This window comes from Staurois parvus, unplaced genomic scaffold (assembly GCF_062004578.1).
Source record: "Staurois parvus isolate SC_StPar_1 unplaced genomic scaffold, SC_StPar_1.0 ptg000029l, whole genome shotgun sequence".
Classification (NCBI taxonomy): domain Eukaryota; kingdom Metazoa; phylum Chordata; class Amphibia; order Anura; family Ranidae; genus Staurois; species Staurois parvus.
The window spans coordinates 1,838,429-1,865,988 of record NW_028317825.1 but is presented as its reverse complement, the minus strand read 5'-3'; the positions used below and the strand labels follow the sequence as shown (position 1 = coordinate 1,865,988).

Sequence of the window (27,560 nt, the reverse complement as noted above, 5' to 3'; positions counted from 1 at the left end):
ACAAATCTATTGAATCCAGCCTGCCTATATGTGAATTGAAATTCAGCCCGTCCCTGCTGAACCAGCCAAACTTTGATCCATGTATGGTTGAATTTGACTTTTACAGAAAGTATATAATTCTGATTTGAGCAGAGGTTTGTTTTGTACTAAAGGCAGTATCTCCTTTTTTGCATGCTTTCATATTTTTGTTACTGTATTAAATGTATTGGAGATCTTTTGCAGATAAACCTCTAGAGGGAAAGTAGATTAACAAGTTAGGGCCATTTTCACACCTACATGCTACATCTTTGGTGCGGTCTCCAGAAAAATACTGTTTCCATAGGGATGTAGGTAACATGTAAAACATTTCTAAAATGCACTAAATCGCACTTAAATTACAGAGGTGAGAAATGGTGTTTACTCCACTTCTCTGCTTAACTACGCTTGAAATGGGGAGCACATTGTTTAATAATTGCCAAAACTAGTACAAAAGAACCATTATGCAGCACAAGAACGTGTGTGTGTGTGTGTGTGTGTGTGTGTGTGTGTGTGTGGGGCAAATCTTCAATTCTCCCCCCCCCCCCATACTGTATATCAAGCTGATATTTTAAAATATAATAATGTTCAGGAATAAAAAAGTTTTTAGATCGGTAAATATAGAACATTGATTATTAATATTGTGTTCTTCTTTGGAGCCAGTAGATGGCGTTTCAGTCCCCTTTTCACATATTTGGCCATTTCTGCTTTCAGTGGTACTTTAGAAACTCTGCAGAATTCATTAGGTTACTACAGCACTCTTCTAGCCCTTTTCAAGGTAGCTTTGCTCCAAATTTGCAATTTAAAAAAAAAAAAAACCTCAAACTTTAGAGTTGTCACCAGGAAAATGTTTTTTCATTTTTAATTAGACCTATTTTAAAGTGGTGTGGAAGTCAGAGTTTTTAATTTTGCCCTACAGGTAAGCTTATAAATATTCTTGTAGGTGCCTTGGAAATGGCCTAAACCCGCACCGTTTAGTAGATATTAACCGCTGCTTCAGCTGATGACCTCACTGGCACATTTGCAGTACTGTTTGCATTCACGAAACACTGAGTGTGTTAGTATTGAGAGTGCCACGCTACCATAGTGACGTCATTGTGGCTTGAAAGGGTGAAGCTGGGAGTGGTGACAACTCCGTGTTGGAGGCATCATTTCAAAAGTAGATCTGTTATGTGCTAGTGTGTGGTGCATACTAGCACAATATGGCAAAGCTGCAGGGGGGCTTTTTCTTTCTTTATTTTGTACAGTAACTGTATACATTTTATTATTTTTTTCATGATTGTTTTCTTTAAGGCCTCTTTCACACAAATCGTCTGATTGGGTCCACCTTTACTTTTTGATTCAGGCTGACTCGATCAGAACTTCCATTCTTCTGTTTGTTTACACCCGCCTACCTCAAATACGATCTTGCAAAAACAAACAGAAGGGGATATGTTCCCCTGCATCTGATCGGATCAGAGGGCATTCGGGTGTAAACAAACAGCCGGTCCATTTACATCCGACCGCCCATAAAACAAAGTAGGCTATGTCCATGTCCAGTCTGCATAAGTGGTGTGAACACAGACCTGTCATCCGCTTGCTCCACTCAATTCAGCATGGGCTCAGCAGACAGATACCTTGCTGAGAAAAACTGATCTGGCCCATGTCAAAGGGGTCTAAGCAAGAAAATAGTTTTGAAGCTTGTACTTTGTTACCTTTTGTGATATATCTAGGCAGAGGATGGTTTTGAAAACTGTTCTGCAGGAAGTTCAGGTACAGCAGTTTTTGTTAATAATCTTTTATTTTCTCCTAGGTCTAAGTGTGAAGACTGAAAACTGGTACATAATGGTGAGTAAACCAGCCTTTTCACATTCTTTGATAATGAACCATCACTTACATAAAATCCTTTCCATAGTTTCCAGTTTCAGTGCTGTTCAGATTTCTGTGATTCAGAACACTGCCATGCTTTGTGTGCTCACCTATCATTCATCTTAACTGGCAAAGGAAGGTATTCCCCCTATAGGGTCATTGTTCCTATTCAAACCTTTTAGCCATCATGTTTTGTGGGAAAGTGGTCACATACAGATGCCTTTTTTTTTGTTTTGAGGTCTTCTACATTGTGTGACTTTCAGACCCATGAGCACCCTAAAATGTTATATAGTCGGTTTGCAAACAAATGGTGCTGAGCTGTGTTCTTTTTTAAGTGCATAAAATGCTGCAGTTGTTAGTAGTCATTGGTCCCATTCAGCTGTACTTATTGAAAATGTTTCCCAGCGTATGCCAGGCATTTCATCAGTTCAGACAGGTAGCAGAGTCCCTGTATCCAGTCAGTGTGGTATATGTCAAGGCAGATAATTGATTGGCCTGGATAACCTATAAAAGGTCTTCAACATTACAGAACAAGACCAACTGGTTAAAGCTGGCCATACATGTAGATGAGCAGGCTGACCAAAAAAAAAAAAAAAAGGTTAACCGATTCCTCCATCCAAGCTAAACCGCACAGATGGACAAACTTTCCAAAGTGGTTATAGTATTGACAGCTGGGCCACTGCCTGTAGAAATACTTCAACAGTGCCTGTATCTGATTTAGATGCAGGTGCAGTTTGGTCAACGATTATTTACCAGACCCAATGTTTGCTAGGAGGGTGCACACAGGGCAACCCATGGAGTGAATTTTGGCCAGTGCACCAGGAACCAGCTGACATTTGCTTTGGTGACCAGCTTAACAACTTGCTCTCTGGTAGATTTACCCCCCCCCCCTTCCTGATCAGGCCATTTTTTGCTATTCGGCGCTGTGTAATTTCAACTGGTAATTGCGTGGTCATGCAACGCTGTATCCAAGTAAAATTCAGCGCTGCACAGCAATCGTTAACTTTGTTAGTGAATTTCTATTCACATTCTTAAAGTGTCAATATATAGATCAGTGTTCCGTGGTGATCTACCCGCCAATCGCAAGCCACTGACAGGTACAATGCATCCCTGCTGCTGACACTCCCCTAGCATTTCTCCTGCATGCAGAGCAGTGCAGGTAAACAAAGAGCGTCTCCACTCTTCTCTGCCAGCCCCTCTCCTGTCCATCCCAGGTGCTTGTATGTGATGGGATGGGCAAGAGAGGAGGGGCAGGCTGGGAACAGTGCACACCAGTGTCAAGACTACCACAGCTACTTCCCTATGTATCTCTGCATGAAAAGAAACCACACCTGCCCACACCTGTTTATATAGCGCCAACAGTTTGTGCAGCACTTTACAAAATGAAGGTAGACTTTACAGTTACAATACAATTTGGTACAAGAGGAAACAGAGGGCCCTGCTCGTTAGAGCTTACAATGTAGGAGAAAGGGTTGAGTAATACAAAAGGTAATATCTGTGGGGGTGATGAGCTGATGGAGGAAATAAATGGTGGTTTACTAGGTAGAAGCAGGATAGTCTTCATTTAGAGAGGTTTTCAGGGATCATCTAAAGGTGGATAGATTTAGGAGATCGCCGGACAGATTGGGGTAGGGAGTTCCATAGGATGGGAGAGGTTTGGGAGAAGTCCTGGATGCAAGCATGGGAGGAGGTGACATGGAGAGATCATGAGAGCAGAAGGTCTTGGGAGGATCGAAGAGAGCAGTTTGGTTAATATTTTGAGACCAGGTTGGTGATGTAGCTGGGGGCAGAATTATATGTTGTCGTTAGTACTTTGAATTTTATTCAGTGGGCAAGTGGAAGCCAGTGGAGAGATTGGCAGAGACTCTACCCTTCCCCTAAAGTTTCATATTAAAAAGGTTCATTTTAATACTCTATTTCATGCTATTTTAAAAAATAATTGTTAAATTAACAGCTTGTTGATCACACCACTGTTTCATGAGCTGTAGATATGAAAATTATTTTCAGGGGTTCTCCGAGATTTTAAAATTTTTGGAAAGGGTTCCTCCGAGGTTAAAAGGTTGAGAAACACTGATATACATGAATGAAAAAGCAATAAAATCAGAAAAGAAACTCCATGTATGTTTGTAGGTGTCGTTTAAAAGAATAGTTCTCAGTGCTTCAAGCATCAAAAATTCTTCCGTGTTCCACGCTCTGTGCCACACCACCACCAATAACAGCTCGCTTCACTTATTGACCTACAACTATTAGGTTATATGCACTTGTTCCTTTAAGAAATGTTCCTAAAAGAAATCGAATGGATGCATATTCTTAAACACCTCCCATACACATTCCAACCACGTTTCAGGATCACTGAGGGGAAAAAAAGCATAACATAAATTATATTGCCAAAAGTACTAAGACTCTTGCCTTTACACACAACTTTAATGGCATCCCAGTCTTAGTCCGTAGGGTTCAATATTGGGTTGGCCCACCCTTTGCAGCTATAACAGTTTCAACTCCTCTGGGAAGGCTGTCCACAAGGTTTAGGAGTGTGTCTATGGGCATGTGTGACCATTCTTTCAGAAGCTCATTTGTGAGGTCAGGCACTGATGTCAGACAAGAGGGTCTGGTTCACAGTCTCTGCTCTAATTCATCCCAAAGGTGTTCTATCCGGTTGAGGTCAGGACTCTGCACAGGCCAGTCAAGTTCCTCCACCCCAAACTCACTCACCAATGTATTTTATGGACCTTGCTTTGGGCACTGGTGTGCAGTCTTGTTGGGACAGGAAGGGGTCATTACCAAACTGGTTCCACAAAGTTGGGAGCATGAAATTGTGCAAAATGTCTTGTTATGCTGATGCCTTAAGTGTTCCCTTCACGGGAACCAAGGGGCCAAGCCCAACCCCTGGAAAACAACCCCACATCATAATCCCCCCCAACCAAACTTTAGACTTGGAAAAATGCAGTCAGGCAAGTATCGTTCTCCTGGCCACAGCCAAACCCAGGCACATCCAATGGATTTCCTGACAGAGAAGCGTGATTTGTCACTGCAGAGAACATGTCTCCACTGCTCTAAAGTCCAGTGGCCGCGTGCTTAACACCACTTCATCCAATGCTTTGCATTGCATTTGGTGATGTAAGGCTTGGATGCAACTGCTCGGCCATGGAAACCCATTCCGTGAAGCTCTCTATGCATCGTTGTGCTATTCTGAAGGCCACACAAAGTTTGAAGGTATAGCTACAGTTGTGACCAAAATTATTCAACCCCCAATGCTGTAAAGGGGTTTAGGGACTATAGTGTACATTTGGAATTGTATTCAGAATCAAATCCTACAAGGACGTTGTAACTACCCAAATGCAACTAAAATGACATCAATTGTTTATGTAATACAGTAGTAAATGGTTCTTATGTGGTTTCTTCATTGCCACAATTATTCAACCCCTTAAAGACTACCACTCTGAAGAACAGAGGTTCATACAGGTGCTTTCCATCAGGTATTGAAAACACCTGTGGATGTCACCGAGCAGCAATCAAGCATAATAAGCACCAATTAGGCAGCTTTAAAATGACTGTGATACTCAGCTCCTTCTAGACATTTACTGGTGTGGTTACAAACATGGTGAAGGCAAGAGAATGGTCCAGGAAGACAAGAGAAGAGGTGATTTCTCTTCACAGGAAGGGCAATGGCTATAAGAAGATTGCAAAGATGTTAAACATACCAAGAGACACCTTAGGAAGCATCATTCGCAAATTCAAGGCAAAGGGCACTGTTGAAACGCTACCTGGTCGTGGCAGAAAGAAGATGCTGACTTCGACTGCTGTGCGCTACCTGAAGCGTAGAGTGGAGAGAAGTCCCCGTGTGACTGCTGAGGAACTGAGAAAAGATTTGTCAGATGTGGGTACAGAAGTTTCAGCCCAGACAATAAGACGCACACTGCGTAATGAAGGCCTCCGTGCCAGAACTCCCAGGCGTACCCCCTTGCTGTCTCCAAAGAATAAGAAGAGTCGACTGCAGTATGCCAAAAGCCATGTGGACAAACCACAAAAGTTGTGGGATAGTGTTCTGTGGACTGATGAAACAAAATTAGAACTGTTTGGGCCCATGGATCAACGCTATGTTTGGAGGAGGAAGAACAAGGCCTATGATGAAAAGAACACCTTGCCTACTGTGAAGCATGGTGGAGGGTCAATCATGCTTTGGGGCTGTTTTGCTTCTGCAGGTACAGGGAAGCTTCAGCGTGTGCAAGGTACCATGAATTCTCTTCAGTACCAGGAGATATTGGATGGAAACGTGATGCAGTCCGTCACACACCTGAGGCTTGGGAGACGTTGGACCTTTCAACAGGACAATGATCCCAAGCATACCTCCAAGTCCACTAGAGCATGGTTGCAGAGGAAAGGCTGGAACATTTTGGAGTGGCCATCGCAGTCACCAGACTTAAATCCGATTGAGAACCTCTGGTGGGACTTAAAGAAAGCAGTTGCAGTGCGCAAGCCTAAGAATGTGACTGAACTGGAGGCCTTTGCCCATGAAGAATGGGCGAAGATACCCGTAGATCGCTGCAAGACACTTGTGTCAAGCTATGCTTCACGTTTAAAAGCTGTTATAACTGTAAAAGGATGCTGTACTAAGTACTAAGATTGAATGTCACTTGGGGGTTGAATAAAACTGATAATGCTGTGAGCACAGAAAAGACATTTGTGGTTATTTCATTATAACTGTTATGTTATATTTGTCTGACCTACAAGTGCCTCTTTAATGTAAATGTAAGCAAGATGACTGAATGATCAAAAGCAATGTCAAACTGGCCAAAACACTCAATTTCAGTGGGGGTTGAATAATTTTGGTCACAACTGTATTTAGCTATTGACTCTGCAGACAGTTGGCGACTTCTGCACTCTTCAGCATGTTTTGACCCCACTCTGTCATTTTTACATGACCTACCACTTCGTGACTGAGTTGCTGTTGTTCCCAGTTGCTTCCACTTTGTTATAACACCACAAATAGTTGACCGTGGAATATTTAGTAGCAAGGAAATTTCACGGATGGTCTTATTGCACAGGTGGCAACTTACCATAGTACCATGCTTGAATTCACTGAGCTCCTCGGAGTGATCCATTCTTTCCCAAATGTTTGTAGAAGCAGTCTGCATGCCTGGGTGCTTGATTTTATACACCTGTGGTCATGGAGGCAATTGGAACAACTGAATCCAATTATTTGGAGGGCTGGCCCAATACTTTTGGCAATATTGTGTACATTTATTAAAGTATACCAAAGACTGCTCTCACAATAAAGGTGCACAAAGCTGGTGCACCTCAGATCACACGCATATAATCCTGACCGCCACAGAGGGCATCATAAAATGGAGGCTGCAGCTTGTGGATGAGGCATTCTCTTCCACCTGAAATGTCAAAAGAAAGAGACGTCCTACATCATCGCTATGTTTTCTGAGTGATTCTGTGATGTGGTTGGAAGGTGTCTTCCCTAGTGAGTGGTGTTTGAGAAGATCATTCATCCATTCTAATTATTTTGGGCTACTTTTACCAAAAAGCTGCCTATGCAGATAAGGAGTGTATGTAGATACAAAAATCAGTATGTATGTATGTATGTATGTATGTATGGCCTACACCTAAAACAGGGGTATTTATTCAACTTTTAGTCAGAGACACAGTTTATTATCTGCAGACATCCCTTATCTGCATAGGCAGGTTTTTGGTAAAGGTGAACTAACACTTTAAGGACACATACACATGGATTTTCTTTCATCTTCCCTTTTTTTTTTTTTTTTTTTTCTTCTTGTTTTTCATTCTTCTATATATGGACACCTTTTAAGTAGATGACTAGGAATTTACTAAAAAGTTAATTATTGTGTAGCTCTGAGTTGTTATAAATGTGATCAGTTACGACACCAGCCATTTGTTGGTTTGACAATTCTGTAAAAGTTAACTCAAGAATGCTAGTAATTGGAACAGTTATCGTTCAGAGCATGCCTTGAATGACCGTGGTTTGGGAAACCGTTAAATTGGTGGGTGAGCTCTGCTTCTCTGCTTTAAGCTTTTAAAATTAAATAAAAGCTAGAGGCTGATTGGTTACCATGAACTGCTACTCTCGCCTTGGTAAATTCCTCCAAGCAGTGTGTTCTAGGTGTAACTGGACTATATTCTAAGAACTGCCCCCCACTTATTTTTATAGATAGAGAGATAGATAGATATATATAGAGATATATATATATATATATATATATATATATATATATATATATATATCTATCCCTCACTTTTTTGTAAATATTTTATTCTATCTTTTCATGTGACAACACTGAAGAAATGACACTTTGCTACAATGTAAGGTAGTGAGTGTACAGCTTGTATAACAGTGTAAATTTGTTGCCCCTTCAAAATAACTCAACACACAGCCATTAATGTCTAAACCACTGGCAACAAAAGTGAGTACACTTCTAAGTGAAAATGTCCAAATTGGGCCCAATTAGCCATTTTCCCTCCCTGATGTCCTGTGACTCGATAGTGTTACAAGGTCTCAGGTGTGAATCGGGAGCAGGTGTTAAATTTGGTGTTATTGCTCTCACTCTCTCATATTGGTCATATTGGTCACTGGAAGTTCAACATGGAACCTCATGGCAAAGAACTCTGAGGATCTGAAAAAAATAATTGTTGCTCTACATAAAGATGGGCTAGACTATAGGAAGATTGCCAAGACCCTGAAACTGAGCTGCAGCACTGTGGCCAAGACCATACAGTGGTTTTAACAGGACAGATTCCACTCAGAACAGGCCTCGCCATGGTCGACCAAAGAAGTTGAATGCATGTGCTCAGTGTCATATCCAGAGGTTGTCTTTGGGAAATGGACATATGAGTGCTGCCAGCATTTCTGCAGAGGTTGAAGGGGTGGAGGGGTCAGCCTGTCAGTGCTCAGACCATACGCCGCACACTGCAAATTGGTCTGCATGGCTGTTGTCCCGGAAGGATGCCTCTTCTAAAGATGATGCACAAGAGAGCCCACAGTTTGCTGCAGACTAAGGGCATGGATTACTGGAACCATGTCTTGTGGTCTGATGAGACTAAGATAAACTTATTTGGTTCAGATGGTGTCAAGTGTGTGTGGCGGCAACCAGGTGAGGAGTACAAAGACAAGTGTGTCTTGCCTACAGTCAAGCATGGTGGTGGGAGTGTCATGGTCTGGGGCTGCATGAACTGGGGAGCTACAGTTCATTGAGGGAACCATGAAAGCCAATATGTACTGTGACATACTGAAGCAGAGCATGATCCCCTCCCTTCAGAGACTGGGCCGCAGGACAGTATTCCAACATAACGACCCCAAACACCTCCAAGACAACCACTGCCTTGCTAAAGAAGCCTATTGAGCATCTGTGGGGCATCCACAAACGGAAGGTAGAGAAGCGCAAGGTCTCTTAACACCCACCAGCTCCGTGATGTCGTCATGGAGGAGTGGAAGAGGACTCCAGTGGCAACCTATGAAACTCTGGTGAACTCCGTGCCCAAGAGGGTTGAGGCAGTGCTGGAAAATAATGGTGGCCACACAAAATATTGACACTTTGGGCCCAATTTGGACATTTTCAATTAGGGGTGTACTCACTTTTGTTGCCAGTGGTTTAGACATTAATGGCTGTGTGTTGAGTTATATTGAGGGGACAGTATATTTACACTGTTATACAAGCTGTACACTCACTACTTTACATTGTAGCAAAGTGTCATTTCGTCAGTGTTGTTACATGAAAAGGTATGATCAAATATTCACAAAAATGTCAGGGATGTACTCACTTCTGTGAGATTATGTATGTATGTGTGTAAAATATATGTATATATATTTGTGTCTCCCCTCTTTGCTGTATCAATACCCAACCTTCATATTTTCACCCAGGAAGATTAATGGTTGTTGATCTGTATCATTGCATTTCTTTAAACTACAATGGGATTAATTTTAAGAGGGTTGTAGAGTAATTAATCTCCTGTCTTGCAGTTTATATATTGAATGTGCAAAACCTAGAAAAAAAGTGTTTTGTTTTTGTTGGGTTTTTTTTTCTTCTTCTCTTCCCCCCATTTCAGCAATGCTTGAGTAAGCACGTAATGTCCGAAATGTTACAAAAAATTATCAATACACAAACATGTCAAAGTTCAAGGACATGAGACATAATAGAACACAACCATGTGTGTTTTTTTTTTTTGTTTTTTCACCTACATAATAGAAAGGACATGAATCCAGAGGAGACAAATACAGTAAAATATTAATCATGCTGTAACCTTGATTTGTCAATCATTAACCTGTACCTTCTATTTCTCTTTCATCTCTCACTATCATAGAAATGGTTATTTATTTATTCTTAAGTACTCAGATATTGCCGGGGGGGGGGGGGGGGTTAATTCTGCCTTTTCTACTGTACTCCATATAATCCAAAACAATGATACTGGATCCTTTATAAACCCCAGTTATAACATGGGCTCCAGCTATTAAAGAGGATCTGCACCTCTTCCCCTTCAGGGTTAATTTTGCTCTGTAGCTCATCCTTGCCTTTTTTGCTGGGTCATCCAATTAACATACATGCACAACTAGATCATCTAACGTTATCCTGCCATAATCTGCTGCATGTTGGGTCCTAAACACCATTTTCTGACATCATCGGAAGCCAGCTGTTTTAGTTCGGTGGTTTTTTGTTTTTGTTTTTTGTTCCTGCAGCTGGCCCCTGATGACAAGCCACCAGGCCTGCCCTTCCCTGGTTGTAGTGTGGAAGCCAATGATGCCTACTGGAAAATCTGACATGCATGTTCAAGGGGGCATCAGGGATTGTCCTTTTTTTAGGCAAGAATAAAGGCAAGGTGGAGTTTGAAGGATAGAAAAAAAATAAACAAAAAAAAAAGACATTTTAGGCCAGGTTCACACTTCTGCTGTTTAAGTGCAGTGTGATTGTATCACGTTTTAGGTGCGCTCCCATTGATGTAGTTTTATGAAAATGCAGTCTAACAGAAGACTGTGCTTTCAGATGTGCTTTCAGAAAATGCACGGGCTAATAGAGGTCAATGGGTGTTCACCTAAAATCATGTGTAAAACACATAGAATTGCGCAGCACCTAAACTACAGTGCACCACTGAACCTGGCCCTAGTTTGCAAACGGTGGAGTTTTGCAATGGTGCCAACTTTTGTGTGTGAAGGTCCACTTTAGATGCAAAAATCAAAATGTGCTACGCTCTTAATGCACCTTTCTTGAAGTCCTTAAAGTGACCTTGTCAGCACTTCTGAACTGACCCTAGGAGTCCAATGTTGAGGAATGTCCTCAGCCGCCGTACTGGCCACACTTTCTGACACGTTTTTCCCCACCCACTCTGTGACCAAGCCCACCAGTGGGCAGAGCAAAACACAGAGGGTGTGGCCAGTACGGCAGCTCAGGCCATTCCTCAACATTAGACTCCTGGGGTCAGTTGAGCAGCGTCCATCCCTTCACTTGTATGAGCATTAAACAGGTATCAGTATTTTCAGCCGGCAATGCTGAACACTGTAAAAGCAATCCAAGAGGCTAATAAGCTGCTGGATTGCTTTTACAGGTAGTGGAAGGGGGTCCCCCACCACCTTCCACCTGCTTTCCAGGCTCTCCCATCCCACAGGGAAGTCTGCGATTACAACCAGCAGTTCTGCCAGCTGACCATAGAGATTATCGAGGACTGTAACATCCCAATCATATCTATGGTCTAAAGTGTCAGAATGGGCCCGGTAGGCACCCTTCAACTTCAAAGTGTTGGAGAGATCCTAATGAAGCCTCTTTTAAACATGGGCTTCAGCTTCTGTAAGAGCAGTAAATGGCAAGCTCTGGGCAGCTTTCTTTAAGCCTTTAACTACTTACCCTCCAGAGAATTTATCCCCCTTAACGACCAGGCCATTTTTTGTTATTTTTTTTTTTTGATATGTGGTGCTGCTCTGTTTTAACTGACAATTACACAGGCATGGAACGCTGTATCCAAATTTAAATTTTTTTATTTTATTTTTTTTCACTCAAATCGTGGTATTTGATCATCTCCTGGGTTTTATTTTTATTATATAAAGAAAAAAAGCGTGACCATTTTGAGAAACTTTTTTTTTTACCTCTCTGCTATAAAACATATGAAATAATCAAATCTCTTAATGAATTTTGGCCAAAATGTATTCTGCTACGTCTTTAGTAAACAAAAAAAAAAAAATCCCAATAAGTGTATATTTGATCGGTTTGTGTAAAAGTTGCAGCGTATACAAACTATGAGATGTATACTGGAATTTTTTTTTTTGTTTTATACTAATAATGGTGGCGATCAGCGACTTATAACAGGACTGCGATAGTGTGGCAGACAATCTCACTGACATCACAGTGCATTTTTAGTACAATGGTTAAAGTGCCCTTCACCTTCTGTTTGGAAATGCTATACACAGATCTAAATTCTGATTGTCACTTTAACCCCTTGGCGCCGGCACGTCCTGTCCCTTTTTAAGGGGGTTGTGATACCAAGGGGCGGTGTTTAGGGTCATGGGACTGCCGTGGTTGGCTGTCACAGTGGTCATATGATCGTAAAAGTCTCGATCGCAAGTAATGATTGGGAACTTTCCGTGAGGCACCAGTAAATGTGCCTGGGAGCACACACACTCTCTGCACATGTTTGTTTACTTTTGGTACGCAAGTATTCGGCCGCTCGGCGTCGAGGGCCAGCCGCCTAGAAGCCACATATTTGCATACTGTCAGTATAAACAGGTTAAACAAGCTGCTAGCAGGCATTCAACAAGCTTCAAGTAGTGCTGATGCCTGATAGTAGTTTGTGGCAGTCGACACTCCCATTGGGATCTCTGTTCAACATTTACAAACTGGAGCTGAATGGTACTTTTAAAAGTTTCAACGAAGCTTGCTGAAAATACTGCAAATGCTTTATAAAAGTTTTCTGTTCACACTGCTCTTATTCAAGCTCTTGCTCTTATTAAAGCATAACATCAGTTTCCACAACAAAAGAAAAATTAGTGGTCTTACTCACCAGAAATTGTTGACCAACTATGCAGGTACTGGTAAAAAAAAAAAAAAAAAAAAAAAAAATTCAGATATTCAGTTCAGCGTGCACTATTTTTAGCTGCTTCACAGTCCTCTTCTCTGTGGCTCCACTGATGTTCCACCCAGCTTTAACCATACCATAAAAACATGTAGCAATACGTCAACACTTGAACAAAAATGAGCTGCATGGTCGAGTTGCCAGAAAGAAGCCTTTACTGCATCAATGCCACAAGGTGTTGTCAGGCATATTGTAAATGGACTTTTTTTTGTGGCATTGGTGTAGTAAAGGCTTGTTTTCTGGCAACTTGACCATATAGCTCATTTTTGTTCAAGTATCGTCGTATTGTGCGCCTTAAAAACAACCACATAGTCCTTCCTTTTTTTTTTTTTTTTCTCCAGAGCAGCCTGTATTTCTCCTGGGGTTACCTGTGGGATTTTCTTTGTATCCTGAACAATTATTCTGGCAGTTATGGCTGCAATCTTTCTTGATCTACCTGACCTTTTTCTTAATATCAAGAGATCTCTGAATTTTCCACTTCTTGATACGTGACAGAGCAGTACTGATCGGCATTTTCAAGGCTTTGGTTATCTTTTTATATCCTTTTTTCGTGTTTATAAAGTTCCATTACCTTGTTATGCAGGTCTTTTTACATTGTGTGGTTTGTTTGTTTGTTTGTTTTTTTTCCTGCTTCCCATGGCTCAGTATCTAGACACTAATTGCAATTTAAAAAGCCACAGATGTGGGAAATTATATGTAAACTTTTGATCAGGGCCATTTGGGTGATTTCTGTTATGATTTTAAAAAGGAGTCAAACGACTGTTTTGATAATAAATGGCTTCATATGATCACTACCCTTAAATAAAACACGGGTGTTTTTTTTTTTTTTTATTGGTCATGATCATTTAATGTTTTCAATATCCATTCCAAAACTTCACAATTTTTGCCAGGATATGCAAACTTTTGAGCACAACTATACTTCTTTAGGAGCTGCTAGTCGGGCAAGCTTGGTACTAAAGATACTTTTTGTCCACATCAGAGCATCTGTGAATTTTGCTTGATCTATAGGGTAAAGAGGTGGAAGGAGAACCTTTTTTTTAGTTGCAGTATTTTTGAAGTTTACTTTTTAAATGCAAACCTGCTTTTTTTCACTCCGTAATACATTTTGTGTTTTGGTTTTAATATTAATCTGGAAAAAAGTGGTGTTTTTTTGTTTCTTTTTCTCTTGATATGCTAGCTAAACCATATTTTCATGATTGTGCTACATGTAAAGATTTGGTGAGAATCTGTTAATCGATTGGGAAAGCAGTTGTAATATACTGCTGTACACCAGCCCAGCTGGTAGATTCTTGTCATTGTTTGTCCCAGTGGGGAATGGCCCACACACTCATACTTGCCGCTGCAAGAAGTCGCACGACAGGGAATATAGCCTACACAGGGGAAATGACTCAGTCAAACAGCTACACGGTAGATATGGCTTTTCAGAAGATACAAATGCATAACATCTGTTAGCTGAAACCAATCCAGTAAACACAATGTCTTTCTTGGGAAAAGGTTATCGTAGATGAAACAAAACTGGGGAGGAAAGTGCATCGGGCATCACTTGGTACAAAAGGGTTACTTGTACGGCTCCATGCACACTGGGCTTGATAAAAACGCCTGTTCCCTTGACAGAAAAAAATGCTCATATAGAGTGTTTTTGTACAACGATTAGACTTTTCGGAGTGTGTGTTTTTGTTTTTTGTTTTTTTTTGTTTTGTTTTTTTCTTTTACTGCCAGAAACCTCCAATCAAAAACGCAAACCAGAAGGGTTTTTTTTTCCTGCCTCTAAATGCTGAGCTTAACATATGCCTCTGCTCATCCTACTGTGCATGGACACCTAGAAGACTGAGGTGCTTCTACAGGCAAAACTCCAGTAAAAGCAAAGTTGTGTGTTTTTTTTTTTTTTTTTTTTTTTTTTTTTTTTTTTTTTTTTTTTTTTTTTTTTTTGTTTGGGTTAAGCCAGTGTACATGTGTAAGATTTTACTCAGGGGTGGGTGGGGGCTATCACATTACCTCTCTGGTGGATTCAGAAAATGCACACTCTTTTCTCAGTACTTATTTCACTTTAAGGGCCCATGCACGCTGAGCTTAAAAAGTGCTAGTTCCCTTGGCTAAAAAAATTTGCTCATTTAGAGTGTTTTTTGTACGCAAGTTTAAAAAAATAAAGTTTGGCAAGCTTAAGTAACATGGAAAGCTGCCTCATTACAGCTAGACAGATAGATCAAGACCTCCTTCCCCTGCCATGCTGGACTGTGCTGTGTGGGTGAGCTGTGTAAGCCTCGATACTGGAGGGATAGAAATGCATATCTTCTTTCTTGGCAGATAGAATGTCTCCCATATGTGCATTTAGCTCTTGGACTGTAGTCCAGCCCTCTTGTTCTAGGCTTAAGTAGCATTTAACCCTTTCAATGTGAGAGAGCCCTCTATTGCCATTTGTTGTGCCCAGAGTTGGTCTTTTAGGTTTGGCTGAATATACTAAAGTGAAGTGACTATGGTCAGGTGATATAACAAATCCTCCTAGACAACTTGTACCTGATTTATCACCAGGCCTCTTTCCTCTACAGCTATTTAAAGTGCAGTTTATACAGCTTGTCTGAGCTTTCAGAAAGCAGGGGATGGGAGCTGAAGTTACTCTGCAGAGCTCAATGAGGGGAGCTCTGACAGCTGATTGGAGTGTAGGGACACTTCCCTTTCCCACCCTTGATTACACTAGAACAGACCTGAGGCTGTTGATAGCAGGCTGTGTCCTGAAGCTTCTGGGGGCACTCTGCAGGATGGAAGGGTCAGGAGCGCTGGCGGGGGACCCGACCCGAGCAGAGGAGGATCAGGGGGTGCTCTGTACAAAACCATAATATGTTTGTTAAAAAAAAAAATCGGCCTTTAATATTACTTCAAGAAATATTTTTGGATTGTGTTTTTTCTTAATCATTTAACCTAGCTAATGTGTTACTACATTATAACCCCAGTTGTACTCAGTGATTGTGAAGGATAAAATACACCCACACGTTTTGATATTGTTATCAGATTATGGACTAACTAATAAATGTTTATTACGGGTAAAGGTTGTATGGTCATACACTGGGGTGCTTGGTTGTGTCCGTTTCCCCTAATGCATAGAGATCTAGTACTATAATATGTGTATAGTATTTCTAAAGGCAGAGCGGAGTCTTCTTCCTTGAGGTGTGCATAACATACCTCAGGGAATTGACTGCAAATTTCACACAGTTGACCAAATATCTCAAACTTCTCCCTTTATCACATCACCTATGAATTTCCAGTATAATCCTAATTCTTCCTTTTTGTGATAACTTGAATCAGAGTGTGTTAAACTGGCCACAGATGATTAGGTTGTGTTTTCTTTGTGTTAACCTACAAAATGCATAAACCAAAAAAAAAAAATGAGATCACTATTTAGCGTGTCCACCCTTTTTTGCCTTTTTATAAACATCAATTCTCCCAAGTACACTTGTTATACAGTTCAAGTGTATCTATAACCAAAAGCACTGTGAAAGTTCCTTGCAGGTTTGGGGATGCATTTGTATACATGCGGTTAGAGATTTGGTCAGAAGCAATGGTCTCCTCAGTGCAGAAAAGTACAGGCAGATAATTGTCCATCATGAAAAATCATCGGGAAGGCATCTGATTGGTACCAAGTTAATTCTGTAGTATGACTATTACCGTAAACAAACCGCCATCAGTCATGAAGAACTATCTTAAGCTACTATGGCCCCAGAGAGCCCTGATATCGCGAAGTCCATCTAGGGCTGCATGAAGAGACCGCTCAACTGAAGGGGCGTGTATCCACAAAAGAGCCGTGATTTGTAGATGTTTGGAACAAAGTACCTGCTGAGAATTTAACCTGGGAAAATTTATGTGGTTTTAACCACTTCAAGTCCGGACACTTTTACCCCCTTCCTGTCCAGGCCAATTTTCAGCTCTCAGTGCTATGACACCTTGAATGACAATTGCGTGGTCATGCAACACTGTACCCAAATGAAATTTTTTTGCATTTTTTTTGAGACAGATAAAGCTTTATTTTGGTGGTATTTATTCACCACTGGGATTTTTTTTTTTTTTGCTATATAAATGAAAGTCCAAAAATTTTGAAAGTGTTTTTCTTATAAAATTTTGCAAATAAATAATATTTCATCATACAACTTGGCCAAAATTTATTCAGTTATCTTTTTAGTAAAAAAAAAATATAACCCAAATTAGTTTATAACCAAAAATTATAAATTTTTTAAATTTGTTTTTTACATTTTTATTTGATTTTTTTATATTTGTTTTTTTTTTTTTTAAACATACTGTCATCCTAGCAGTCCATGGTGACACTGTACTACTTGTGGGGGGTGATGAAGATTTTTTTTTTTTTTTACACCCATAAAGGCTGTAAAAGCAATCATTTCTGCTTCTCTCTGACTGTGTTCTTGCAGCCATTGAGAAATACTGTGTGTGCTGTGATTGGTCACAGCTTGTCAAATGGTACAGGCTGTTGTGAATAGCCTTGTACCATGTGACCTCTGTGATCATTCACAGATTTCACACGTAGTAAGCAATGATGTCAGAAGTGACATCTTGCTTACTACTCTGCATGTGATCACTGATTGGCCAATCAGTGATCCCATGATCAGGACCTCGCACAGAGGTCCCGTATGACGATCGGTGTTCCACTGTGTCCAGAGGACACAGCGGGCACCAGATTGCGGTGCTGCGCGCTCTCAGGGAATGTTCATAGTCCAAAATGGCGGGTGTCGTTTATGAGCGTCAACCCGCCCCTGGACTGCCACCGTCCAGCTGTCTTATATGCAGCGGCCGGATGGCAAGTGGTTAAAGGTAAAGGAAGGACACCCCAAATATTGATCTGATTTATGTTTATCCTGTTTATGTACTTTTTTAATTCATAATTTATTTATTTTTGACAGCATCTTCACTTCACACCATTTTTTTTTTTTTTTTAATTTTTTTTCCAAATGCCTAAAATTATTGCATGTTTCCGTATGCCATTTTTATGAGTACATTCAAGTAGTCAAAGAAAATGGCTTTCCAATTACCCTGAGCATGCACATGTTTCTCCATTTATAGTCCTTTTATTTAATGGGGAAAAAAATTACCAAATCCATAGTTCCCTGCTTTTAAAATATTTTTGCCTGTATATTCTATGAATTTTAAAACCACAAGAGGCCAAAGTTCCTCCATGTTGTTTTCCCGATCTTACCAGCTATTACCAGTTTCTTCACTTTTAACTTGTGCAAAACAGAGGAGAAGGTGTCATTCTTAACAGTGTAGGGTTTTCTTTGCATTTAATTATCACCTCTAGCATACAGGACCACAGTGAATTTGTACAGCAGTTGAAATGCTCTATAGAAAGTCTCCAGGGAGATGTGTTTTTCAGGCAGAGGAATGTGTGCTTTGTCATGTAGATTGTGATATCCTGGTTAAGCATACCAGCAATGCCATGGATGATTAGCGCTGCCTTTAGAAATTCATATATTATACTAATGTTCCTTTTAAACTTGGAAAATTCTTGTCATTACATGCTTGATGCAAGTGGTAAGGTGGAATTGCACTCAACAAGTAAACATTTGCTGTTATATGGAAGATTTAGAATTGTTATGGTGCAGTGGTACTCTTAATTTATCTTATTGTCTTGAATTCTTCCTGCAAAATAGCGCACTTCTTGGTATGCGAGGTCTGCCTAGGCCATGAGTACTCAACCTTTTGAAGAGCGAGGACCACTTACAGTGGAGAAAATAATTATTTGATCCTCTGCAGATTTTGTAAGTTTGCCCACTTACAAAGAAATGAAGGGTCTATCATTTTTATCATAGGTGTATTTTAAATAATCAAGACAGATCAACCAAAAACCCAGGAAAAAACACACTATACAAATGTTGTAAATTGAGCTGCAGTTCAGAGAGTAAAATAAGTATTTGATCCCTTACCAACCAACAATAATTCTGGCTCCCACAGACTGGCTATGTGCTTATGTGGTACATAGATTAGTCCTGTCAATTTGAGAAGGTGCTCTTAATGACGTTTTATGTGTATAAAAGACACCTGTCCACACATTCTTTCTTCCATTCAAACCTTGCAAAGACCTGTCAAAGGACTTCAGGGATAAGACTGTAGACCTGCACAACACTGGAATGGGCTACAAGACCGTGGTGAGAAGGAGATCACTGTGGGCGCGCTTATTCGCAAATGGAAAAAATACAAAATAAACATTAATTGCCCTCGGTCTGTAGCTCCATGCAAGATTTCGCCTCCATGGGGTAAGGATGATCATAAGAAAAGTGAGGGATCAGCCCAGAACTACACGGGAGGAGCTTGTGAATGCTCTCAAGGCAGTTGAGACCACACCCTCAAAACAAACCATTGGTAACACAATACGCCGCCATGGATTAAAATCCTGCAGAGCCTGCAAGGTCCCCCTTCTCAAGAAGGCACATGTACAGGCCCGTCTGAAGTTTGCCAATGAGCATCTAAATGACTCAGGGAAGGATTGAGAGAAAGTGCTGTGGGCAGATGAGACCCAATTTGAGCTCTTTGCCATTAACTTGACTCACGGAGGAAGAAAAAATGCTGACTATGACCCTAAGAACACCATACCTACATTCAAGCATGGAGGTGGAAACATTATGCTTTGGGTCTTTTTCTCTGCTAAAGGTACAGGCCAACTTTGCCGCATTGAGGGACCAATGGTTGTTGCAACCATGTATTGTAAAATCTTGGATGAGAACCTTCTTCCCTCAGCTAAAACACTGAAGATGGGTCTTTCAGCATGACAGTTACCCAAAACATAAAGCAAAAGCAACAAAGGATTGGCTCAAGAAGAAGCACATTAAGGTCATGGAGTGGCCTAGCCAGTCTCCAGACTTTAATCCTATAGAAATTTTATGGAGGGAGCTGAAACTTCGAGTTGCCAAGCGACAGCCAAGAAACCTTCAGGATTTAGAGAAGATCTGTAGAGTGGACCAAAATTCCTCCTGAGATGTTTGCAAACCTGGTAACCAACTGCAAGAAACATCTTACCTCTGTGCTTGCCAACAAGGGTTTCTCCACCAAATACTAAGTCATGTTTTGCTTGGAGATCAAATATTTATTTTACTCACTGAACTGCAACTCAATTTGTAACCTTTGTATCATGTGTTTCTTCTGGATTTTTGGTTAATATTCTGTCGTTATTTAAAATACACCTATGATAAAAATTACAAACCCTTTATTTCTGTGTAAGTGGGCAAACTTACAAAATCTGCAGGGGATCAAATAATTTTTTCCACTTAAGTGATTTGGTAACCTGGTTGCAGGCCACAATGAAATGGTACACAATTTCACATGTTATATTTTGAATGGCATAATGAAATTTTTCCTCCTGCAGCCACTGGAGGGAGAGGAGGAAAAAGCAGCTTTCAGCAGCTGCAGGAGGAAAATTGAGAATCAGTTCCTGTATATGCCACCCCCGCCATCCCTCCTGTTCAAGTGTAAAGCAGAATGTGACAGGAAGGCTGCACAGGCCTCCTGGAGCATTGGGGTGGGGTCACCACTGCAGCACCTGATTCTACACCAGTGGTTGGGGAGGGTGTTGTAAACACACGTCTCAACTATGAAGATTTACCTCCCTCAAAACCGCAAATATCGATTTCGATAATAAATATAATAAAACAAGCCCTTACTATCCTGAGCCCCCTATAAGGCTGCTTTCACACTGATGTGCTGCGGTTTACCTGGTACAGTGGGTGCAGCGCAGAACATCTGCAGCTTTCCTGCGAGTTAGCTGTGCTTTTCTATAGACTTCGATTATACCTTACAAGTGTGGTGAACTTTCTGAAAGCGCACCAAAACTCCTACATCCTGCGGGTTTGGTGTGTGTTCTGAAAGCACACCAAAACTTAATGCAGAAGTGCACTTCCCTGGTTTGAGGTTGAGGGCCACAGGTTAAGCACCCCTGGCCTAGACACTCTCGTACCTACAACCTCCTACCTAATAGATCTGCATTGTGAGACCTAAGGCGTTGACAATTCTGACTGCTAGTCTTATGAGACTTGCAGTGAGTATTAGTAACATCACTCCTTGCTGGGGGCTTTGACATGAGGGAAGAAAACCCGGTCTCTACCAAGATGTCTGCCTTCACACATCAATTATACCAAACAAACAAAGGTAAGCTAGTAATGAGGAAAGCTTAGTTGCTGGGAGAACACAGGCAGTACCAGTGAGAAATCATTCACCCTTGCCTGCCTCTTTTGGGGGGCACAGCTTCCAGAGTTTAGCTCCTCTTTGTGAAAATCACACGTCTTAAAGTAATTGTAAACTCTCACTTTGTAAAACAATCCATTCTGTTTATTATGGAAAGAAATGAAAGGCAAAACTGATTTTCCCAGTGAATGGCTGGCTGTGTGGGGGAAGAGGGGCTATCAGGACAAGTCAGATCATTGGAGGAGAGCAGGCTGAGTTCCCAGCATAGCTAGAGAACTAACTACTGTGTTCACCTACTTTTAGATTAAAAAACTGACCACACTAAGCAGGAGGACTGGAGGGAACACACCAGGGAGTTTACGCAAAGGATGAAAAACCGAGAACAGGATCCTTTTTTCATACCAGTACATTGTACAGCAGGCATATATCAGGAATAAGAAATGTTAGGTTTACATATTCTTTAAACTGCTTGGATCTTGTGGTACTGTGAGTTGTGGATGCAGGAGTGTTGTCTTGTAGCCAGGGGCAAACTGACAACTCATGGAGCCCCCGGGAAATAGGGGATCATGGGGCCCCTGTGTCCTTGCCCAAACTCCAAAAAAGCCTATGAAAAAGGTACCAGGGGCATCTCATGGGGCCCTCTACTGACCCCAGGCTGCCCCTGCTTGTAGCTCTAATTGTTTAGGTGCCCAATTAGGGCATATAGTCTTTTTGGGGTGTAATCAGGATTAGGGATCAGGTTAAGGGTTGGTGTAGGGTCAAGTTTGGGGTTAGAGGGCTAAGGTAAAATTTTGAGGTTACACTTTAGGTATCCTGTTGGGAGTTCATTTTCTGGTTTTATATTATTATTATACAGGACTTATATTGTAAAGCGCTGAGCAAACTATATAACAGGAGACAATACAGCAACAGTACAGTTCAATACAAGAGGGATAGGAGGGCCCTGCTCCTCGGAGCTTACAATCTAGGATATTAAATTTGACCTAAATGCTGTGTGTGGGTGTGTGTTTTTTTTTTTTTTTTTGTTTTTTTTTTTTTTGTTTTTTTTTTTTTTCCCAGTAGAGGATGTTTTACCTTTTTCCTGCTCCTCACAAGTAAAAGTATTATCAGCAGCTCTAATACACTTACCTTTCTGCAGGTCTGGGCTCCTGAAGATAAATCTTGTTGCTATATTTAATGTGTATTAGGATTTATGTGAAGCCATCACACAGATCCTTTTGTGCTTGGCACTTCCACCGCCATCCTATTTCTTATTTTGGTGTATGGGGGAGTGAACAGCTGAGAGGATCAAACTCAACCAAACAACCTCCAAACACACCCAAAGAACATTACATAAAATAAGTAAGTGGATTAGTGCTACTGGACCCCAAAGATGACTTCTTTCCCATAGATTGATGTGACTTTATGGGTTCTGGGTCGCTTTTAAATGCTGGACAGATAGCACTTGCTTACTGAGGTCTCTACAAGAACACTTCAGATTGCAACCAGAGATGAGTGTCATGATGCCAAAAGTCCAAATCTTAAAATTGTTCCATTTACCAGTCTGATAAATTCCATGTGTGATCATTGTGTTTCAGTGTTCACAAAGACACCTCCTTTTAATATAGCTGTGAATATTGATCAAGGGCATCATGTGTCCTGGAAGGCAAATAGCATTGGACATCATGGAGACCTTTTATGCCAGGCACTCTACTGAGAAGGAGTTGTGTTTTTTGTTACCTGAGCATCTCTTTTTTTTTTTTTTTTTTTTTTTTTTTTTTTCACATACTGGGCATTGCTCTTTTTGAAGGTACAGTTTGGTTCATAATAAACTAAAAGTAGACCCTTTTATAATAAGGATGCACCAAAATTTCGACCACCAAAACATATTGGCTAAAAATAACTTTATTGGCATGTTGCCGATAGGGAAAATTTAGCCAATACAGGGGACTGTGTGTACTATAGATGTGAGGGGGGCGGTAGAGAAAGGCAGGAGAGGAATAGTGTATACAATGACTGGCTGTCACTATGTCAGTGTGTCAGTGCTCCCTCACTGTATACACTGCTTCTCTCCTGCCCCCTCCTTGCACACACTGCCCTCCTCCCCCCTACAAAGATGGCCTGTCACTCATGCTATCACATAGGGGACTATTGGACCCCTATGTGATAGCAATAAAATCACAAGTTAAAAAAAAAAATAAAAAAATAAACATGAAAGTAGAAAAACAGCAACAAAAAATTGGAGCCTCCCCACATATGCAAACGTTTCGGCACCAGAATTTTCATTTTGGTGCACCACTACTTTTGAAGACTGCTCCAGTTAGAAAAACAAATGCAGCCCCCTCCCCTGCAGAACAGAACTGGTATTTGCTACCCTTCCAGAGGGGATCTAGGTGTTTCTTTTTACTGGAAGGGATGGTGAAAAGATGTCCATACACAACTTTTCAGGGATCAATGGCTGAACCCTGATCAGATGAGTGACCGTTTTCAGTCAATTCCTTTTACTTGTTGCAGAGAACTCTGTGCTGCATATTGCTTGCATTTTCTGAGTGAAAAATGATCATCTGTGGGTTTGGGGTTTGTTTTAAAACCTAATAAGCCCTTCTGTATAGGTGTCTTGCCTAGGTAAGGTTAACAGCAGGACAGACATCCAAGTCTTTCTGCTAAGGAAGTTGGCTTGCTGCAACTGCCATTGCATTTAAAATTCTGCAGTCTCCATCTACTTCTTAGTAGATTGACAAGGCTCATGTCTTTATCACCAAATGCTTATAGTGGAACTCAAGTGTTCATGTGTTTGGGAGTTGAAGTAGAAATAAAATACGTCTGAGTTGCCGGACAGTATTTTATGAGCCAGTACGTGCTTAGCTGTTAGAATTTTAACCTCTAAAACTTGAGGGCTAGAATTTATTTTCCAACAGCTCTAAATTTAAAAACGTTACCGTGTTTGCATTGCATTTTCCCCTACCCCTTACCGCGTTTCTAATGTGATGGGTTTTTTTTTTCCTGTGTGATTTCCTGTGCAACTTGCTTGCGATTTTGATGTGACTTTACAAGTCCCATCAGCATAGATTTGATTTTGATGGATGAGTGTGTGTTTTGGGTCATGGTAGTGTGGTATCGATCGATAGAAAGCTGCAAAATCACAGCTGTACCTAATCGATGGATGAAGAATGACCAGGGAGAAGAGGTGAGGGGTTAAAAAAAAAAGCACTCCTCCATCAAAGTCTCCTAGGAATGTTTCTATAATGATACGACTTCATGTGGGGCTGAAGTCCTCCGGGAACCTTTTCCCAAACTCCCACACTGTGCTGAGTCACATTGTTTAGAAGGGCACCCTTGAATCTGATTTAGTCATGCGATTCTGTGTACCTGGGTTTGAGCACGTCTCACAGGTGCATTGTGTTTTTGATGCAGTTTCCATTCATTTCAGTGGAGGGATGTTTTTGTAACTGACCCCCCCCCTAGAGCAAACCTGCACTGTGTGCACAAAAATGCCTGCCCTATGCCCACATATGTGCTCTAATCTGGTTTATAGGGGTCCCTCCAGCCCTGTGAGCACTGCAGGCGACCGTGATTTCCTATCATTGGCGGGTCCTGCAGGACAGGGACACTGTGTGACCATGCAGATGTAAAAGTACATATCTCACATGTCAAATCCACATGTGAGTTGTTTTTTAAAAAATGTTTAAATAAACAATTTGCCCATTGCAGCATGGCGCTTTCCTGTCTTTCTATACTGGGTTCACACATTAGTGGTGGGGGAAAGTGCATGCAATTTGGACTGGAATCTCAACGCTTTCCCGGTCAAATCGTATGCGATTCTTTGCGGTTTAATTTGAGCCCATTCATTGTTTATGGGCACAGATCACACCACAAAGGTATCTGTACTCGGTATCGGTGAGTACTTGACCAAAAGTATCAATACTCGCCGGTTAAAAAAAAAACACAAAAAAACTGGTATCAGTGCAACCCTAGTGGGTACCCTTAGAGGAGCTGATCAAATTGTCCATGTGCATGAGGCCTAATTCTTTAATTCATTTTTCAGTTGTGAGCTCTTAACGATTCAGCATTTACTTTGAAATAATGCAGGATATATTGGCTTCTATAAAGTAAGAACCTGAAACAAATGAGAATCCAACTTTAGTTCCATGAAATCACTAGAAATCGATGGTGTCCTCTTTCACATTCAGCTAGGTTTGCTGCCAGTAGTCAGTGTGTTTTAGGTATGCATCCAAGGCAGTGACATGACTCAGGTGTAGCACATTCCTGTCAGTTCTGTTTATTTTGCCTTCATTTAGGTACATTTTAACTGAGCATGTTGGTGTTCTTGTGCAGGCCTGCTTATCCGGCAGATGGGAGGGGGTGTGTATGTGTCTGACTCCATGCCAGAGGAGGAGGCATCAAGCAGCACAGACAGCTGAACCACCTGCTCCTCCCTCCACCTCCTCCCTTTTTTTTTTTTTTTTTTTTTTCTTTTTTTTTTTTTTTCCTCTGTGCGATGGAGGGGCTGCAGTGAGCTGGCTCTGGGTGCAGAAGCAGAAGAGGCGACGAGATGGTTACACCGGCCCAGCCCTTGTGTGAGAGCTGCGGCCGGTCCCTGCGGCCCCTGTCAGCATGACTGAGCCCTCACCACGCTCTCACTGCTCCGTGCTCAGCTGCTTTGTGAGTCTCCTAAGCTTTAAGGAGATGGGAGGGTGGGCTTCAACCTGGGAAAAGCTCAGGGATGCTTTTGTGTCTGGGGGAGGGGTTGCTAGGGTGATGGAGACCTTTAAACCTGTCCATGCAATAATCTGACTTTGGGTCGCAGAGGGCAGGCTCTCCAAGCATGCTTGTTTTTGTGAGATAACTATGGTGTCATGATGGAAAATGGGAACAGAAATGCTTTATCGTGTCTAAATATCTTTTTAAGTGACTGAAGGATCCTGACACTTGGTACTTGCATGCTGGGCTGCTGCTTTTGTGTTTGTACAGAGTGAGCAGTTGTGGAAAATCCTTGCTAACCACTCCCTTGCTGGGGAAACCCTGTCTGTAGATGTGAAGGATAATTGTGTGCCGTACATATCCCTGTGCTTTGCTCTCCCTGGGATCCCCTGCTCCGAGCATAGCAGTATGTGGCACATGTTAATGATCTTGGTTTGTCAGTCACAGGACACATTCATTATACAGAGCACTGTGGGAGTGGTTGTAGGTGGTGGATGGACCGAACAGTGTTTCGTTTTTAGGTAAATCTCTTGGCTGCTTCTCGGATATCCATTCCCAGGGATATTGTGTTCTGCCTGTGCATGATTGAGCTGAAGAAAGTACGTATCGTTTTAATGGTGCAGAGGTCTTACCTGGCTAGGCCCAATGACAGAGGGCTCTCTGTCTTCCAAGTACATCATCACTTGGCACAAGGGGTTATTTAGATGTAGGCAGGATGGAAATGACTGAGCTGCTACATAAGCCTTTCAGTGTCTGTTGTGTTATACCTCCTCTTAATGTACACATTTTTAATTTTCCTATAGCAACAGGGATGTGAATTTAGGTTAAAGTGAATTATCTTTGTTACTTTAAAAGCTTGCTCAGTGATAAATAGCTCAAAATCCAATTTACGGTTTGATATTTAAAGGGTTCATTCCCCTTTTAAAAAAACACTATGCGGTCACTATACACCAAGCTTTCTCAACCCGGGTTTCATGGAACCTTAAGGCTCTCCAGAGGTTGCCTGGGGTTCATCAAGCAATGGGCAATTCCTGCTTCTTAGGTAAGTAACCACTGACACCAATGATCTTTAATAGCCATCTGTAAGGGGGGGATTTATCCCAATGACCATAAATGTAAGGGACATTTTTCCCACTGACCATCATAATAATGTACTGTGAGCTGTAGATAAAATAATTATTAGCAGAGATATTATTATTGGCCTCACTCTAAGCTAATCAGATTTTAAAACGTTGCCTCTCTTCTGATAACATACCAGTAGGCCAGATTCTTTCGAAGGACGTTGTTCGGTCTTCCGACTAGGATGAACCAGCCAGTAGGACTAGTGCTACAGGAGGAAGCACCATCCTTTTCCTGAGGGTCACACATGTGCAGTGGACTTTGTCATCTTTTCTCTCAGAAAAAGGATGGTGAAAACTAGAAACCACTTTGTCATCCTGGGTTGCCCAGTCAAGATTTGTTAAAGATTTTGAACCCAGAAGACAACTGGGCAAAAAAGTCAGTGGGGCTTACCAGGGAGGGTGCGGACACTGCATCACTGGAGACGTTTTCTAGGAGGGTACTTGCAGCAGATATTTAGTTACACTTTAAGAGGAACGTAAACTGCCACAGAGAACTGTTAATGTTGCCATGGTTACATAGGAAGCCAGAGAACGGAACATTAGGTTAGTGCATGTCAGGGGGAAAAAAAAAAAACACATGCAGTACATGCCTGTAATACATGCATATTTCCCTGGGATTTATCCCTTTTTAAAAACCCTGCAAGT

At 41.4% G+C, this 27,560-nt stretch overlaps 1 protein-coding gene across 3 annotated transcripts in view; it reads left to right on the top strand.

Moving 5' to 3' along the window:
• MTMR4 (myotubularin related protein 4) overlaps nucleotides 1–27,560 on the top strand; it is a 123,730-nt gene that overhangs the window by 13,722 nt on the left and 82,448 nt on the right. The window contains exon 2 of one of the 3 annotated variants that reach the window (XM_089657123.1): nucleotides 1,808–1,842. In XM_089657123.1, coding sequence (XP_089513249.1) covers nucleotides 1,840–1,842 — 3 coding nt within the window. In that variant the 5' untranslated portion in view covers nucleotides 1,808–1,839. Of the gene's footprint in view, nucleotides 1–1,807; nucleotides 1,843–25,577; nucleotides 25,756–25,828; nucleotides 26,837–27,560 lie in introns of those variants that run through there. The other 2 variants (XM_089657116.1, XM_089657131.1) reach the window with 2 other exon arrangements.